At 43.8% G+C, this 18,457-nt stretch overlaps 1 protein-coding gene across 1 annotated transcript in view; it reads right to left on the bottom strand.

Annotated features, from left to right (window-relative positions):
- Positions 1-12,398, bottom strand: part of timm50 (translocase of inner mitochondrial membrane 50 homolog (S. cerevisiae)) — a 34,172-nt gene extending 21,774 nt beyond the window's left edge. The window contains exons 1-2 of the mRNA XM_047392710.1: positions 12,126-12,398; positions 4,665-4,806 (exon numbers count right to left, since the gene is read on the bottom strand). Of these exons, the coding sequence (XP_047248666.1) occupies positions 4,665-4,806; positions 12,126-12,350 (367 nt within the window). The 5' untranslated portion in view covers positions 12,351-12,398. The remainder of the gene's footprint in view (positions 1-4,664; positions 4,807-12,125) is intronic.
- Between the last annotated feature and the right edge of the window lie 6,059 nt (positions 12,399-18,457).

Raw genomic sequence — 18,457 nt, 5'->3', positions numbered from 1 at the left:
TGATGGAAACCACCTCAGAAAATGATGGAAACAACCTCAGAAAATGATGGAAACAACCTCAGAAAATGATGGAAACCACCTCAGAAAATGATGGAAACCACCTCAGAAAATGATGGAAACAACCTCAGAAAATGATGGAAACAACCTCAGAAAATGATGGAAACAACCTCAGAAAATGATGGAAACAACCTCAGAAAATGATGGAAACAACCTCAGAAAATGATGGAAACAACCTCAGAAAATGATGGAAACAACCTCAGAAAATGATGGAAACCACATCAGAAAATGATGGAAACAACCTCAGAAAATGATGGAAACAATCTCAGAAAATGATGGAAACCACCTCAGAAAATGATGGAAACAACCTCAGAAAATGATGGAAACAACCTCAGAAAATGATGGAAGCCACCTCAGTCGGATGGAAACTGTGAAACTTCCTCTGCTTCTGTCACCTGCAGATGGAAATGCTCGTTGGTCTGAGCGCTGAGGAGCAGAAAATGCATGAGAATCATCTAAGGGACACTTTCATTCTCACTGAAAGGAAAGCTATGTTGTAGCAGATTAATTCCTATGAAGTCAGGTTTGATGATTCCTAAGGTTGACAAGCTGGAGAGAATCACACATGTCCATAAATAGCTGCTAAAGTTGCGTTATTGTGGAACGATGGCAGCTTTGGCTCAGCTGGAGGACATCACCAATGGAAGAAATTAGAAGGAGCGAGGGAAACCAGGAGGAACCATGGCTCTCCGGTACCAGTTCAAGTTCTCACTACGCTGCGGCCTTTTCAACCGGAGGTTTTCAGAGGGAGCTGACTGACAAGTTGGGTATTTAACAGTCATCCCTGAGCCGGGCCACGCCAGCCTTATGGGTCGGCCTCATCCAGATGTTGCTCAGATATAGAAAGTTCTCCTAAACTGTAAGTGAAAATGCTTTTGTGAAGAGAAATTGAATTCAATATATGTTCAACCTATTTATGAGGCAGTAATGTGTCTCACTAATGCAGTGGCACATTTGCCTCCTCAGCTTATGATTCCTTAATACTATAAAAGTAATTATAATTAATCTAATAGTAATAGTGGGTTCCCCCAGTGGGCCCACCACCTGCAGGGGGAACCGTGAGGGACCGGTGCAAAGAGGATTGGGTGGCGGACAAAGGTGGAGACCTCCGCGGCCCGATCCCCGGATGCTTAGGCTGGCTCTAGGGACGTGGAATGTCACCTCACTGGGGGGGAAGGAGCCTGAGCTTGTGCGGGAGGTCGAGAGATATCGACTAGAAATAGTCGGGCTCGCCTCCACACACAGCGTGGGCTGTGGAACCCATCTCCTTGAGAGGGGTTGGACTCTGTTCTACTCTGGAGTGGCCCACGGGGAGAGGCGGCGGGCTGGTGTGGGTTTGCTTGTTGCCCCCCAGCACAGCCGTCTCGTGTTGGGGTTTACCCCAGTGGATGAGAGGGTCGTATCCCTGCGCCTTCGGGTTGGGGAGAGGTCTCTGACTATCATTTCAGCATACGGGCCGAGTGGCAGTGCAGAGTACCCTGCATTCTTGGCGTCCCTGTCGGGGGTGCTGGATAGTGCCCCTCCCGGGGACTCCATTATTCTGCTGGGGGACTTCAACGCCCACGTGGGGAACGACAGTGACACCTGGAGAGGCGTGATCGGGAGGAATGGCCTCCCCGATCTGAATCCGAGTGGTGTTTTGTTATTGGACTTCTGTGCTAGTCATGGATTGTCCATAACGAACACCATGTTCAAACATAAGGTGTCCATCAGTGGACTTGGCACCAGGACAAACTAGGCAGGAGGTCGATGATCGACTTTGTTGTCGTATCATCAGACCTTCGGCCGCATGTTTTGGACACTTGGGTGAAGAGAGGGGCTGAGCTGTCCACTGATCACCACCTGGTGGTGAGTTGGATCCGCTGGAGGAGGAGAAAGCTGGACAGACTTGGCAGGCCCAAGCGCATAGTGAGGGTCTGCTGGGAACGCCTGGCAGAGCCCTCGGCCAGGGATGTATTCAACTCCCACCTCCGGGAGAGCTTTGACCAGATCCCGGGGGATGTTGGAGACATAGAGTCCGAGTGGACCATGTTCTCCGCATCTATTGTCGATGCTGCTGCCCGTAGCTGTGGCCGTAAGGTCTGCGGTGCCTGTCAGCTGTTAAGCTGAAGAAGGAGTCCTATCGGCTGTGGTTGGCTTGTGGGACTCCTGAGGCGGCTGACGGGTACCATGAGGCCAAGCGTGCTGCGGCCCGGGCTGTGGCAGAGGCAAAAACTCGGGCCTGGGAGGAGTTCGGTGAGGCCATGGAGAAGGACTACCGGTTGGCCTCGAAGCGATTCTGGCAAACCGTCCGTCGCCTCGGGAGGGGGAAGCAGTGCTTCGCCAACACTGTTTATAGTGGGGGCGGGAGACTGCTGACTTCGACTGAGGACATTATCGGGCGGTGGAAGGAGTACTTCGAGGATCTCCTCAATCCTGCCATCACGCATTCCGTGGTGGAAACAGAGGCTGGGGACTCGGGGTTGGACTCTTTCATCACCCAGGCTGAAGTCACCGAGGTGGTTAAAAAGCTCCGCGGTGGCAAGGCTTCGGGGGTGGATGAGATCCGCCCTGATTACCTCAAGTCTCTGGATGTTGTAGGGCTGTCATGGTTGACACGTCTCTTCAACATTGCGTGGCGGTCAGGGACAGTGCCTCTGGACTGGCAGACTAGGGTGGTGGTCCCCCTTCATAAGAAGGGGGACCGGAGGGTGTGTTCCAACTACAGGGGGATCACACTCCTCAGCCTCCCTGGTAAGGCCTACGCCAGGGTATTGGAGAGGAGAGTCCGACCGATAGTTGAACCTCGGCTTCAGGAGGAGCAGTGTGGTTTTCGTCCTGGCCGTGGAACACTGGACCAGCTCTATACCCTCTACAGGGTGCTCGAGGGTTCATGGGAGTTTGCCCAACCGGTTCACATGTGTTTTGTGGACCTGGAGAAGGCATTCGACTGTGTCCCTTGTGATGCCCTGTGGGGGGTGCTCCAGGAGTATGGAATCGGGGGCCCTTTACTAGGGGCCATCCGGTCCCTGTACGAGCGGAGCAGGAGTTTGGTCCGCATTGCCGGCACTAAGTCGGACCTGTTCCCAGTGCATGTTGGACTCCGGCAGGGCTGCCCTTTGTCACCGGTCCTGTTCATAACTTTTATTGACAGGATTTCTAGACGCAGCCAAGGGCCGGAGGGGGTCGGGTTTGGGGACCAGTGGATTTTGTCTCTTCTTTTTGCAGATGACGTGGTCCTGCTGGCCCCCACAGTAATGGGGGCACTGTGCCGGTCCTTTGTGGTGAAGAGAGAGCTGAGCCGAAAAGCAAAGCTCTCAATTTACTGGTCGGTCTACGTTCCTACCCTCACCTATGGCCATGAACTTTGGGTCATGACCGAAAGAACGAGATCTCGGATACAAGCGGCTGAAATGAGCTTCCTCCGTAGGGTGGCCGGGCACTCCCTTAGAGATAGGGTGAGGAGCTTGGCCATCCGGGAGGAGCTCGGAGTAGAGCCGCTGCTCCTCCACATCGAGAGGAGCCAGTTGAGGTGGCTCGGGCATCTATACCGGATGCCTCCTGGGCGCCTTCCTCGGGAGGTGTTCCAGGCACGTCCCACCGGGAGGAGGCCCAGGGGACGGCCCAGGACACGCTGGAGGGACTATGTCTCTCAGCTGGCCTGGGAACGCCTTGGGCTCCCCCTGGAGGAGCTGGAGGAGGTGTCTGGAGAGAGGGACGTCTGGGCGTCTCTGTTGAGTCTGCAGCCCCCGCGACCCGGTCCCGGATAAGCGGAAGACGACGAGTACGAGTAGTAATAGTTGTGTTGGCAACAAACCTCTGTGGCGATAGCTGACTTCTAGATGATTTTCTATTTTTTATGTGACGTCCTGCATAGTTGCAATGATTTAAAGTACTTCACATAGTGTGTGTGTGTGTGTGTGTGTGTGTGTGTGTGTGTGTGGTGACAGTCTTCGTAATAGAAATATGAGAGGCATATTCACGTCATTATGATTAGCATTGAGCTATGAATGAGCTCAGTGCTGCAGCTAGATGGCGCCGTTTGGATTTATTGTACATCTGAATTTTCTTTGTGCGCCACAAGTTTCATTATTTCTCCCTACCAGAAACCTTTAGTATGAAAACTGCACAATCTTTTGTACATGAGGCCCCTGAACTGTATTTCTAATCACCAAACCAATGTGTAAACTGACCCGTCCAGCAGTCTGTGGACATCTTCCACACATCCCTACTCTGATGGATCCAGAGTCAAGTCAGAAATCTCAGATGAACCAACAAAGGAAAGATTTCCAAATGTGTTGTCCAGAAAACCAAACCTAGATGATGTTCTGAAGGACTACTGTGACATCACACAGGTGGATGTAAATGATAGCTTAAAACCCAAACACAAAAATATAAACATTAAAGGAAGAAATGATGCGAAATGAATCCTGAAATTGTGTAAAACTCCTGATCCAGCCTCATTCCTGATTCCTTCCCACCATCCAGACTTTCCTGTAGTCTCTGATCTTTAGCCTTTCCCAAGGTCAGCTGGACTTTTCCTACATTTTCCCAGTTTATCAGATATTAGAGCCTTGAAGTCCAAAATGCTGAGATACTAAAGAAAGTCTGGATTTCACCTCACTCACCAAATATATACACGAGGCTGACCGCCCCGCCCAGGCCCATGAGTCCGGCCAGCCGCAGCACCATCTTTTTAGCATAGGCCGTGTTCTCCTTCTGTTTCTTGTCCTCCGCCTGCTCTCCGTCCTTCTCACCTGGCTTGCCCTCCTGGAACAAAAACACAAAGTTTAATTGAACCTGGCTGTGAACTCAGGGGCCGAGGGCAGCAATGCTGCAACCTGCAGCGTTTCTGTCCTTTTCAATCCTGTCCTGCATCAGTGACTGAATCTTCAGACCAACTCAGAGCTTCCAGGATTTAATCAAACGTATCTAAGATTAATAAACATTCTCATAAACCTTTTTTTTTTTTTTTTTTCTTTCTGCTCTCGGTGGAGGAGGATGTTTTTTCTCTGTCTCCCACCCCCTCCCATATCTGCCCTGCTTCAGCTCTGTGTCTTGTCTTTGGAGCCTCTTCTTGCATATCTTCCAAATTCTTAGTTATGGATTTGGTCAGCTGGTTTCTCAAAGCAATTGATCAAATTTTCTCGAGGAGAAGACAGGGTGAAGGAGAGCCCAACTTGCCCGGACTGGACGTTTTTCTCTGGATACACGATGGACTCCTGGCAGAAGTGGAGGATTGTGTGTCTGTCGATAATGTCAGTTGAGGATGCGGAAGATATGTACAGGTCCTTCTCAAAATATTAGCATATTGTGATAAAGTTCATTATTTTCCATAATGTCATGATGAAAATTTAACATTCATATATTTTAGATTCATTGCACACTAACTGAAATATTTCAGGTCTTTTATTGTCTTAATACGGATGATTTTGGCATACAGCTCATGAAAACCCAAAATTCCTATCTCACAAAATTAGCATATCATTAAAAGGGTCTCTAAACGAGCTATGAACCTAATCATCTGAATCAACAAGTTAACTCTAAACACCTGCAAAAGATTCCTGAGGCCTTTAAAACTCTCAGCCTGGTTCATCACTCAAAACCCCAATCATGGGTAAGACTGCCGACCTGACTGCTGTCCAGAAGGCCACTATTGACACCCTCAAGCAAGAGGGTAAGACACAGAAATAAATTTCTGAACGAATAGGCTGTTCCAGAGTGCTGTATCAAGGCACCTCAGTGGGAAGTCTGTGGGAAGGAAAAAGTGTGGCAGAAAACGCTGCACAACGAGAAGAGGTGACCGGACCCTGAGGAAGATTGTGGAGAAGGGCCGATTCCAGACCTTGGGGGACCTGCGGAAGCAGTGGACTGAGTCTGGAGTAGAAACATCCAGAGCCACCGTGCACAGGCGTGTGCAGGAAATGGGCTACAGGTGCCACATTCCCCAGACCTGGGCTACAGAGAAGCAGCACTGGACTGTTGCTCAGTGGTCCAAAGTACTTTTTTCGGATGAAAGCAAATTCTGCATGTCATTCGGAAATCAACGTGCCAGAGTCTGGAGGAAGACTGGGGAGAAGGAAATGCCAAAATGCCAGAAGTCCAGTGTCAAGTACCCACAGTCAGTGATGGTCTGGGGTGCCGTGTCAGCTGCTGGTGTTGGTCCACTGTGTTTTATCAAGGGCAGGGTCAATGCAGCTAGCTATCAGGAGATTTTGGAGCACTTCATGCTTCCATCTGCTGAAAAGCTTTATGGAGATGAAGATTTCATTTTTCAGCACGACCTGGCACCTGCTCACAGTGCCAAAACCACTGGTAAATGGTTTACTGACCATGGTATCACTGTGCTCAATTGGCCTGCCAACTCTCCTGACCTGAACCCCATAGAGAATCTGTGGGATATTGTGAAGAGAACGTTGAGAGACTCAAGACCCAACACTCTGGATGAGCTAAAGGCCGCTATCGAAGCATCCTGGGCCTCCATAAGACCTCAGCAGTGCCACAGGCTGATTGCCTCCATGCCACGCCGCATTGAAGCAGTCATTTCTGCAAAAGGATTCCCGACCAAGTATTGAGTGCATAACTGTACATGATTATTTGAAGGTTGACGTTTTTTGTATTGAAAACACTTTTCTTTTATTGGTCGGATGAAATATGCTAATTTTGTGAGATAGGAATTTTGGGTTTTCATGAGCTGTATGCCAAAATCATCCGTATTAAGACAATAAAAGACCTGAAATATTTCAGTTAGTGTGCAATGAATCTAAAATATATGAATGTTAAATTTTCATCATGACATTATAGAAAATAATGAACTTTATCACAATATGCTAATATTTTGAGAAGGACCTGTATATAATTGGATGTTTGATATCAGGATTTCTCCTTTTTGGAGTCAGCGGTTACCTGGCATATCGAGAAATTCGGAGAATGTCAGCAGCTGTTCTGGCCATTGTGAGGCTGCCTGGCATGTGTGATGGGATCTTCAGGGCAATCAACACTCAGACTGAGATGTTACGTGAGCTGAATCGCAGACTGGATGTGATCCTTACACAGGATCGCAGGCAGGTTGCGGTTCCTGGACTCAGGGGTGAAATGGGATAAATCTTGGAGAAAGTTGTTCGCTCGGATCTGGCGAAAGACCAGGAATTTGGCTGTTTGGATTCGCCTTTGAGAAGCACCAGCGAGACTCTCAAGGCTGATGGAAAATTAAGAGTCAGCCTAACCCAAATAATTATTGTTTTTCTGAATCTGGCTTCCCTGCACGGCCTTGATGGCTGGTTATCTTCAACTTCTCCTGGAAGTTATGTAAACATGATGCTCTGCTCCCTCCCTTCCCTGAGGACATCTGTGGACCTGCTCAGAACTTTGTGGCCGGTTGATGAACATTCCAACGTAAGGACAATGGCCTCTGTGACAGTGCTTCATGGACTTACTTACACACACTCACAAGCACACACACACATGCTCAAGATAAACATATGCACCCCCTCACACCACCTTCACCGTTCCCAGCATTATGTTGTTTTGTCAACTTGTTGCTTCTTTGTTCTGAGGTTTTTTACAATCTCAAACTGTATCCTGCTAAGGATAAAGTGTGAAATATGATTTTTTTCCCTCTACTTACCTAATGTGGCCTCTTTTCTCATCTAACAAGGGCAGCACCTGTGAGTGGGCAGCAAAGCCTCGGTGACCCGTCTCCCCCTTGTCTTGTGTCATGATGTATGTTTGGATGGGTTCTACTGGAATTATAATTTCCCCTCGGGGATCAATAAAGTATCTTTGAATCGAATTGAATTGAATCGAATTGAATAACCTAAAATGAGCAAAGTCTCAATGAACAGGTCATTTTTCTGCCTCAGGATGAATCCTGGCCGATGATGGCAGCCAAACTGATTTTTCATTTAGTCAGTTTAACAGTTTAATAATATGCACAAATGTAAATACATGTTTGAATGGTTCATATTTTTTTCATCCAGTTTATTTATTTTTTTATTTGCAGATATTTGATTGGAGGGTTTAAAAGAAGGAGCCTTAGTTGGAACTATTTGCTGTGCTTTAGCCCAGCTAGCATCATCTCAAGGTTCGCTTGGTGGAAAGTTTTAATGCTGCAGGTCAGCTGACATCAATCTGTCGTTCTGATTGGATTAGAAGAACTGGAGGCTACAGCTTGAAATCCTTCTTCCTTTCCCAGCCAAGGTCACTGGTACAGTTCTTGTTGAAATTCTTAATTTTTAAAAGAAACTGAATTTTTAGAAGAATAAAATAATGGTACGAGGACTACACTCCAATCTAGTAGGTGGCGCTAATGTGCCTAGAGGTTGTTTACCAACCACCATAAAAAAAACCGAAGCAGCAGAAGCCATGGCTACCTCCACAGAAACACATGCTGTCATCATCTTTGCATTATAATCACATCCTACACCCAGGTAAACCGCAGACAAATACAACATTTACTAAAACATTAAGAAACTTTAGGGAGGGAAGCTGAATCCAGCGAGTTCCAGAACCGTCTGCTGAAGAGGACTCAACAAGAACCACAGCAGTAAATAGTACCACCCTCTTTTCAGAACAACCGGACTTGGACCCCTTCAGTTTCCTGTGTGTTGTCATAAAACTAAAAAAAGCAAAAATCTACTGGCACTGCTTGACTGGCTGACATATGCAGTGTCATCTTTTGTTTCATTTTTAGTCCAAAGTTTAAATGTTAATGTTTAAAGTTGGAAAAATTAACAGAAAGTTTCGTAGAAGTTGGAATTTCTGAAGTTTCTTTCCAACTCTGACCTTAAAATCCAATAAGCTACGTTGCACATAAAACTTAGGAGTAGCTGCAGTAAAAATGTTTGTTTGCACTTTTAATGGGTTTATACAATATCCTGGAAAAAAAATCAGCTTGTGTTGCTAACTGCAGTTAACCTGGCCAAGGAGAACACCAATGATCCAACTGGTTCTTCTACGTGGAACCAGAACACAGTTTGGTTGGATTTGATGTCATTAAAGGCAGCACAAAGTATCTAAAATATTGGTGTGTTCAATATGAATATTGCAAAGAACTGTTTGACCGACAGCAATGATTGTCATTTACTATATAACTGCCATGGACTCATGCTCTGGATGCTAATTAATTGTTTGCACCAAGATGTTCTGCTAAAGTCCATATGAAACCATAGATCCATGTAACAAAGATCTTTAGATTCCAACATAGCAGCTGTAGCCAGGTGCAAAATCTTATTAATAAATCCATGTTGTTGGAAAGGAAATAATGTGTTTAATTATTTTATAGTATCTGCATAATAGCTCTATAATCGTCACTGTGACTTCCACCAATGTTTTCCGTGACGTTCTGCAGCCCTACTGTCATTCCCAAGTCCAAGCTAGAACTTCACAGATAAACGTAACACACCATAAGCAGCCACCACCACTTGTTCCTCATTCACTCTTATCCACTACATCACAGTCAATTCATTTCCACAGTATTTACCTTGGAAAGCATTTCCACGCTAAATACTTCAAAGTACCACTAAAACCCAGCCATGTACCACTGGTAGTACTTCTGGCCCAGCTTGAGAACCATGGTAGTAAGGGGTCATGTTGCCACCAGAGCAGAGCTTGCGCAGAAACAGTAGCCGGTAGTGAGAGTCTGCATGCACGCTGAGGCTGGAATTTCAGAGAAGATGGGTGGCGAAGAAATTTGTCTCCCAGAAAACTGAGGAGGATAGATTGGTGTTCTCCAGGTAGAACCAGGTCTGGACTGCAGATGACTGGGATGAAGTTTTTTATTTTTCTAATAATGCCTCACTCAGACTGTTTGAAACACCTGGGACAAAGCAAGGACTGTCCAGAGAAGAACTGTACCGTGAGTCCTGTCCATGTAGGGTAGTGGGATGAAAACATCCTTCATCTTTCAGCTCAGTGTGGACCTGAAGTTACAGTAACACCATCTGGGTTTACACCACAATCACATTTTATAAATGCAGACATCTCCTACCTAGCTCCCTGGGAAGGAATCAGGCCAGGATATACAGGTCCTTCTCAAAATATTAGCATATTGTGATAAAGTTCATTATTTTCCATAATGTAATGATGACAATTTAATATTCATATATTTTAGATTCATTGCTCACTAACTGAAATATTTCAGGTCTTTTATTGTCTTAATACGGATGATTTTGGCATACAGCTCATGAAAACCCAAAATTCCTATCTCACAAAATTAGCATATCATTAAAAGGGTCTCTAAACGAGCTATGAACCTAATCATCTGAATCAACGAGTTAACTCTAAACACCTGCAAAAGATTCCTGAGGCCTTTAAAACTCCCAGCCTGGTTCATCACTCAAAACCCCAATCATGGGTAAGACTGCCGACCTGACTGCTGTCCACAAGGCCACTATTGACACTCTCAAGCAAGAGGGTAAGACACAGAAAGAAATTTCTGAATGAATAGGCTGTTCCCAGAGTGCTGTATCAAGGCACCTCAGTGGGAAGTATGTGGGAAGGAAAAAGTGTGGCAGAAAACGCTGCACAACGAGAAGAGGTGACCGGACCCTGAGGAAGATTGTGGAGAAGGGCCGATTCCAGACCTTGGGGGACCTGCGGAAGCAGTGGACTGAGTCTGGAGTAGAAACATCCAGAGCCACCGTGCACAGGCGTGTGCAGGAAATGGGCTACAGGTGCCGCATTCCCCAGACCTGGGCTACAGAGAAGCAGCACTGGACTGTTGCTCAGTGGTCCAAAGTACTTTTTTCGGATGAAAGCAAATTCTGCATGTCATTTAGAAATCAAGGTGCCAGAGTCTGGAGGAAGACTAGGGAGAAGGAAATGCCAAAATGCCAGAAGTCCAGTGCCAAGTACCCACAGTCAGTGATGGTCTGGGGTGCCGTGTCAGCTGCTGGTGTTGGTCCACTGTGTTTTATCAAGGGCAGGGTCAATGCAGCTAGCTATCAGGAGATTTTGGAGCACTTCATGCTTCCATCTGCTGAAAAGCTTTATGGAGATGAAGATTTCATTTTTCAGCAGGACCTGGCACCGGCTCACAGTGCCAAAACCACTGGTAAATGGTTTACTGACCATGGTATCACTGTGCTCAATTGGCCTGCCAACTCTCCTGACCTGAACCCCATAGAGAATCTGTGGGATATTGTGAAGAGAACGTTGAGAGACTCAAGACCCAACACTCTGGATGAGCTAAAGGCCGCTATCGAAGCATCCTGGGCCTCCATAAGACCTCAGCAGTGCCACAGGCTGATTGCCTCCATGCCACGCCGCATTGAAGCAGTCATTTCTGCCAAAGGATTCCCGACCAAGTATTGAGTGCATAAATGTACATGATTATTTGAAGGTTGACGTTTTTTGTATTAAAAACAATTTTATTTTATTGGTCGGATGAAATATGCTAATTTTGTGAGATAGGAATTTTGGGTTTTCATGAGCTGTATGCCAAAATCATCCGTATTAAGACAATAAAAGACCTGAAATATTTCAGTTAGTGTGCAATGAATCTAAAATATATGAATGTTAAATTTTCATCATTACATTATGGAAAATAATGAACTTTATCACAATATGCTAATATTTTGAGAAGGACCTGTACATGACTACTGAAGGAGGTCATTTTCTTCATGTCCCTCGTTTAATGGGGCATGTTTGAAGCAACCATGAGGAGGAGATGATGAAGAGGAGGGAAAGGTCTTCTTCTCTGACCTTCACATCAAACAAACCTTGGCCATTTATCTCTAACAGACGGAAAGAAATCGAAACAGGGGCCGCTTCATGGCTGTGGCTCTGAGCTTCTGTCACATTGACCACCTAACACCGTCTAGCTAACAGGAAGCTAACAGCAGGAGGAACTGTCTGGTGTAGACGGACCGAGAAGAAAACACACACATAGCAGGAATTATCCTGGAAATGTAAAACATGACGAGCGCAGACATAAAAAATCAGCACCGTCTCGTTTAGCTGTCAAAAACGACCCGGGCTAGGAGTGGCTTCGATTAATATCACCGAAGCAACTCAGAAGGGCGGAGACACCCTTGAAAACCGCTGCCCCCGCCGACGTTACTGCCTGTAGAGTAAAACGAGCACCTCACCTGATTCTGCTGCTGCTGTTGGAGCCTCTCCTGGAGGATAGCCTGAGCTAGCCCCCCGGTCGCACCGCCCGTCCCGGCTGGGTTCTTCTCTGTAGAGAGAGGCCGGATGATATCCAGCACCTGCTGCGGACTGGAGGCAGCTAACGTCCCGCTCCTGAACCGCAGGACGCTCCGGCTGGCTCTCACACACATGGGGAACATCGCGGACATCTTGGATCCTAGCATTAGCTGCCGGTGAGCGCCTGTGACGTAAGGCCAAAGGACAGAGCTTTCGATTGGCTGGAGCCCATTTGACTGGCAGTCGCGAGATACAGCCACAAAAGCGTATGGTCACGTTGGTGAGAGGGAGGGCGGGTGAAATAGAATTTGAACCAATCAGAAGTGAAAGTTTGCCTGACCTTCGATTGCGAAAGAAAAGCTGCCATGATGCTTGATGGTAACATGCCCAAAGGGCGGTCATTATGGAAGGCCAATTTAACATACAATTGGCTTCACTAAACTTACATTCCAGAGATCTAAAATTGATTTATGACTAGGCATAGTAGTTAATTAAGATATCTCTAATTACATTTTGACTAGTATATGTGACGCCAGATATACAAATAAGTTGTATGGAGGCTCCAATTTAAGAAATCTGCGAGACATTATTGACTATCTAAAATGTATATATTTCAGATATCAACAATTAAATTATGACTACGCATAAAGTTAATTTGAGATATCTAGCACTTTTGCCTTGCAGAAAGAAGGTCCTGGGTTTGACTCCTGGCCGTGGGTCTTTCTGTATGGAGTTTGCATGTTCTCCCTGTGCATGCATGGGTTCTCACAGGGTACTCCATCTTCCTTGCACAGTCCAAAAACACGACTGTTAGGTAAATTGGTCTCTCTAAATTGCCCTCAGTGAATAGGTGTGTGCATGGTTGTTTGTCCTGTATGTCTCTGTGTTGCCCTGCGACGGATTGGCGACCTGTCCAGGGTGTTCTGTCTGATCAAAATGTCCTAGATTTATATGGCATTTTGGCAGCAGGTTTCTAAGGCATTTTAGCCTCAGTTGTGTTTGCTAGTCAGTGATCTGCAATGTCAGTGCAGCAGAACTCAAATTCTGGTCTTTTTAATGATTTTTAGTTGCTGCAGCTGTTTATTTTATTTAAACAAAAAAATTATGAATGCTTTGGTTGAATATTTTGTATTAACAGTAAACCTCACACAGTTTAGGGTTCTGCCTGTTTATTTCCCTTTAAATGTTGCCAGATTTATAAGTTGGGCTGTACAGCACAGTAGGGTACATGAGTTGCGCCCATGAAAAACTCATCACATCCTCCTGACCAATGGCAAACAGTGTGTTCTGCTTTTAACTCTTGGTTGGTGTCATTTATTAGACTGGATGACATGAGACATATTGGCAGTTTAGCAATTCATTCATTTAATAAACAGCAGTGGATGGAAGAACCGTACCCAACCACAAAAGCCTGGCACCTCTTCCTCATGCTGGTCACCAACTTGGTCACACACTGCTGTGGGATGGCATCCCATTCTTCAGCCATTGCTCTGACTCTGTGGTTGAGTTCAGGATACCAGACTGATAAAGATGAGCAAGGGAATGTAGAGGCTGACATTTTTTCGGGAATCCCACGGGATTCCCATGGGAATCCCGCAGGACGGGAGACAGCATCAGTAAAGATCCCGTGATTGGGACGGTACAGGATAAAAAATGAACGGGACCAGACGGGAGCGGGAGCAGGAATTTACCAATAGGAGGGAAAATAAACTAGGATCAATTGTCCTTGGAAATGTAAAACTGAGACTTTGTTATAAACTTTAAGAAAAAAAAACTTGGATCGACGCCGCCATTGTGTAGTTTTTTCCAAGAAGCCTATACTATAATGCGAGTCAAACGAACTACACGACCCACAAGCCAACAGTGCTTCTGATCGATGTTTTCCACCTGCGTTCAGAATGGAGGGAGCAAACGCAGGTGGAGAACTGGACGTGGTAAAATTGGATTAGCAACGTAAAGTCAGAAATAAGGACTTATCTATTAAACTCATAGAGCTGACAGGAAAGTCGTAAATATTACTGAACTTCAGGAGAGTTGAATGTAGCAGTTTTAACACGCAGTCTGCTGCTTGTAAAACGTGTTTAGTTGTAATCAAGTTCACCAGTGATTAAGGGACACTTGTAAAACAGATTCTGGATTAAATCAACCCTGCATCTCTTCATTCATCAAACCAAAAGTACCATCATGTGTCAAGTCTCATCTGACCAACAAAACTGCTGCTCTAAAGATTTAAGAGCTTTTGCCACATTAGAGTGGAAAGGTACGGAAGCCCGCGAGGGGACATGGGGAAATTTATTACTTTTGCGTCTCCACGCAATACTTTTGCGTTCGGCATTTTGGAGCAACAGCACAGATGATAAACTGCTCATAAAACAAACACTGATATGTCATTAATATGGTTTATTTGTCATATGCAGGTTAACACGCAGTAAACAATGCGATAAAATGCTTAGGATAAGAAGAACCGTTCAAATCACGATAAAAACAAAAACACTAATGGCGTACAAAAAAAAGTACACATCATGCAGCAGTAATAAGGAAATAAAGGGTCAGATGTGGTTTCGTGCAGTTTTATGGTCCAGAGTTCAGTAGTTTGACAGCTTGTGGATAAAAACTGTCTTTTAGTCTGATTGAAGATAATTTTATTTAATGCTGATTTCAAAATAAAACTCAATAAATCTCAATACGGGTGTAGTGTTTGTTTCATTTTTGCAGTTATCTGGTTTGGAAACTATCCCACAAAGTATTGCTAAATAACGCAAAGACTATTGCGTGAGAACGTAAAAAGAAAGAGGAAACATCCCCCCCATGTCCCCTCGCGGACCTCGTAGAAAGGCTTCATCACTCGACTATTGAAGATTAAAAGGGAAGATATTAAATAAATATGTTGTGAAATAGAAAAAAAATTGAATGTACCATTAAATGTACAATTTATTTAATACATCATTAAATATTAAGTGTACCACTAATTACATCATGTCGTCTTTAAAATTATACTTAATTATTCAGTGGCATATTTAATTGCATAATAGTCCATTTCATGATATAATGGTACATTTATTGTTTCTAATGATGTATTAAATAAATAAATGGTACCTTTAATTTAATGGCACATTTAATGTTACATTTCTTTCATGTTACATTTACTTCACTTATGGGACATTCACAACATTTATTTATTTAATGATGATTTTATTGTATTAATTTTGTCCAGTTTGACCCTCCATTCTTGATGCCTGTATAGGAGGTCATGTTAGAATTTAAATCAGGTGTTCTGGAGCAGACAAACATCTAAAACTTGCAGGGAATGGGTCCCTGAGGACCAGGACTGTGAACCATTGAGGTACAGTTTCTAAATTATGAAGGTAATGCCTTTTTGGCCTTTTGTTCACCAAGTACAGTTCTCTTACTAGGTGCATTTTTCTTTAATTTCAGCAACTTGAAACATAAAAGTAATGTCATTGTTCAAAGGAAACAATCACTTAATAAATGAGTAAAATACAATTATGTACATTTTGTTTATTCAGCTAAGATAGGCATGGTCTGTTTCCTTGTTTAATATTTTATTATTTCTTCATTATTGTTCTTCTTACTTTAACTGGCCTTTACTACAGCTAAAAACAGGGACCTAACTGGTCCTTCAAAGAAAGAAATTACCAAAAGACTAAATGAAGAAAACTAAAATGGGAGCGGGACAGGAGTGGGAGTCAATTTACCAGGAGTGGGACGGGACAGGATTTCTTTTTTATGCTGGCCTGGAATTGGGATGAGACAAGAAAGAAAATCCACTCCAGTGTCAACCTCTAAGGGCATGTGGGAGGATATATTTCAGTCCCTAAGAGTGGAGATATAAAGCTGCCACTGGTTGCATGTATTTTAAAGTAAAATATTACTAATGTAACGGGTACAACAGTTCAATACCACTTCATGATTACACTTTAGTTATTTATCATGAAATACCATGTGACATACTGTATTTGTTGATAATAAAGAAGTCTGTGATTCATTTACTTTTTGTTTTAGTTATTAATAAATAACATTGCATTATCTATGTACATTTTACTATATTTTTACATTAAATAGATACAAAATTAATCTAGGAGGATGTGAAGTGTATTATTATATAGCAGCAATAAAAATACCTTCAGCTAGGACAGATGAAAAGTCTGATTTCTGAGATGGGATATTGTGATGTTACATTAGTTCTGCTTTAATATAGTTTTGTTTTGAGCAGCATACATAAGAACAAACAAAACCATAAAGTTGCACTGAGGGTCATCATAATGATATATAAAGACTACATGCAATGATTTAGATGACATATTAAGACCAGTTAGTAAACCCTGAACAGAACACAGCAAAACCTCTCAAATATCCACCAGCACCTGAACAAGGTTCATATTGGAGGTCCACCTACGAGTGAATCAGCTAGAGATTGTTTATTCTGGGTTTCAGTGAAGGATTATTGTGCATGGAGATGAGTTAACCACATAGGTTATAATTTATCTCTGCAAACAGATGCGCTAGTACACCAGCCCTGCAGACCTACTATCCTTCTCCAACACCTGGGATTGTTATTGCAATATATTCAAAATATCATTACCACGCCTGTAACATCTCTCTGTAGACACAGAATCCTTGGCCAACTGCACTAAGACAGCTATCACTAATGTTGGGGGTAAAATGGACAAGAGGGCTTAAATTTGATACCCAGATCAGGGCAGACATCATTTCAGCCAGTTGGCTAAAATAAAACCAATTCTTTCTCAGAGGCACATGCATTTGTCTCCACCAATCTTGATTACTGCAATGTAGGTTATGTAAGAGTTAGTGGTTCTTCTAGAGACTGCTGCGCGTCTTTTAACTCACACAAGTAAATATCAGCACATTTTAGCTTCTCTCCACTGGCTGCCCGTACATTTTGGGATTCACTCTAAAATCATTTTATTAGTTTTTGAAAGCCCTCCATGGTCTCGCCTATCTTACCTCTCTGAGCTGCTCCACCTTGATACACCCTCTGGTTCTTTCAGGTCAGCTGATCAGCCAGTCCTCAGTGCTCCAAAGACCAAACGTAAACTCAGGGGACCGGGCTTTTTCGGTTGTAGCTCCTAGGATGTGGAACAACCTACCAACCTGCAAATTACTATAAATCATTTCCTGAAACTCATGTCTTTGCTGACCTTTGACACCAGTTGATACAGATTTTTACTGTTTTGTTGTTTGACCTGTTTTGTGTGAATTGTAAGATTGCTCTTATCCCTGTTTTATGTTTGTTAGTTAATATTTTTAATATACACACCATGCTGGTCCTGTATGGTGCTTTCAAGTGCTTTATAAATAAAGTTGGATTGGACCTCAAGCAAGGCTCAATTCTACATTGTGTGTCCATTATTCCTCTGCTTGGTTGGATAGAATCACTGCAGAGGATCCATACATCTGATTTAGATGATTGCGGCCAAGATGCAAAGGTTCACGGGGAGTAATGAGAACATTATGATGAGAGAAAGAAGTGTAAGGAAAATGTCGGTTTATCTCAACTCAAATAATGAAAAGGACATTTTAAACGTGACCATTTAACACTGGGTATAATTGTAAACCATTTTTATGGAAGTTATGGAAGTAACAACTGATGTGTCTTTTTTAGCCAGAATAGCTGTGCAAAAGTCTCCAGTCAGATTTTTTCAGTGTACATTATTTTGTAGTAAATATTAAAAATTGTGTTTCAAATGAAAATACTATTATATTATGATAAAGTTCATTATTTTCTATAATGTAATGATGAAAATGTAACATTCATATATTTTAGATTCATTGCACACTAACTGAAATATTTCAGGTCTTTTATTGTCTTAATACGGATGATTTTGGCATACAGCTCATGGAAACCCAAAATTCCTATCTCACAAAATTAGCATATTTCATCCGACCAATAAAAGAAAAGTGTTTTTAATACAAAAAACGTCAACCTTCAAATAATCATGTACAGTTATGCACTCAATACTTGGTCGGGAATCCTTTTGCAGAAATGACTGCTTCAATGCGGCGTGGCATGGAGGCAATCAGCCTGTGGCACTGCTGAGGTCTTATGGAGGCCCAGGATGCTTCGATAGCGGCCTTTAGCTCATCCAGAGTGTTGGGTCTTGAGTCTCTCAACGTTCTCTTCACAATATCCCACAGATTCTCTATGGGGTTCAGGTCAGGAGAGTTGGCAGGCCAATTGAGCACAGTGATACCATGGTCAGTAAACCATTTACCAGTGGTTTTGGCACTGTGA

This window comes from Girardinichthys multiradiatus, chromosome 18, assembly GCF_021462225.1.
Source record: "Girardinichthys multiradiatus isolate DD_20200921_A chromosome 18, DD_fGirMul_XY1, whole genome shotgun sequence".
Lineage (NCBI taxonomy): Eukaryota > Metazoa > Chordata > Actinopteri > Cyprinodontiformes > Goodeidae > Girardinichthys > Girardinichthys multiradiatus.
The sequence above is the reverse complement of the archived record's forward strand: the minus strand, read 5'-3'. Positions and strand labels throughout refer to the sequence as shown.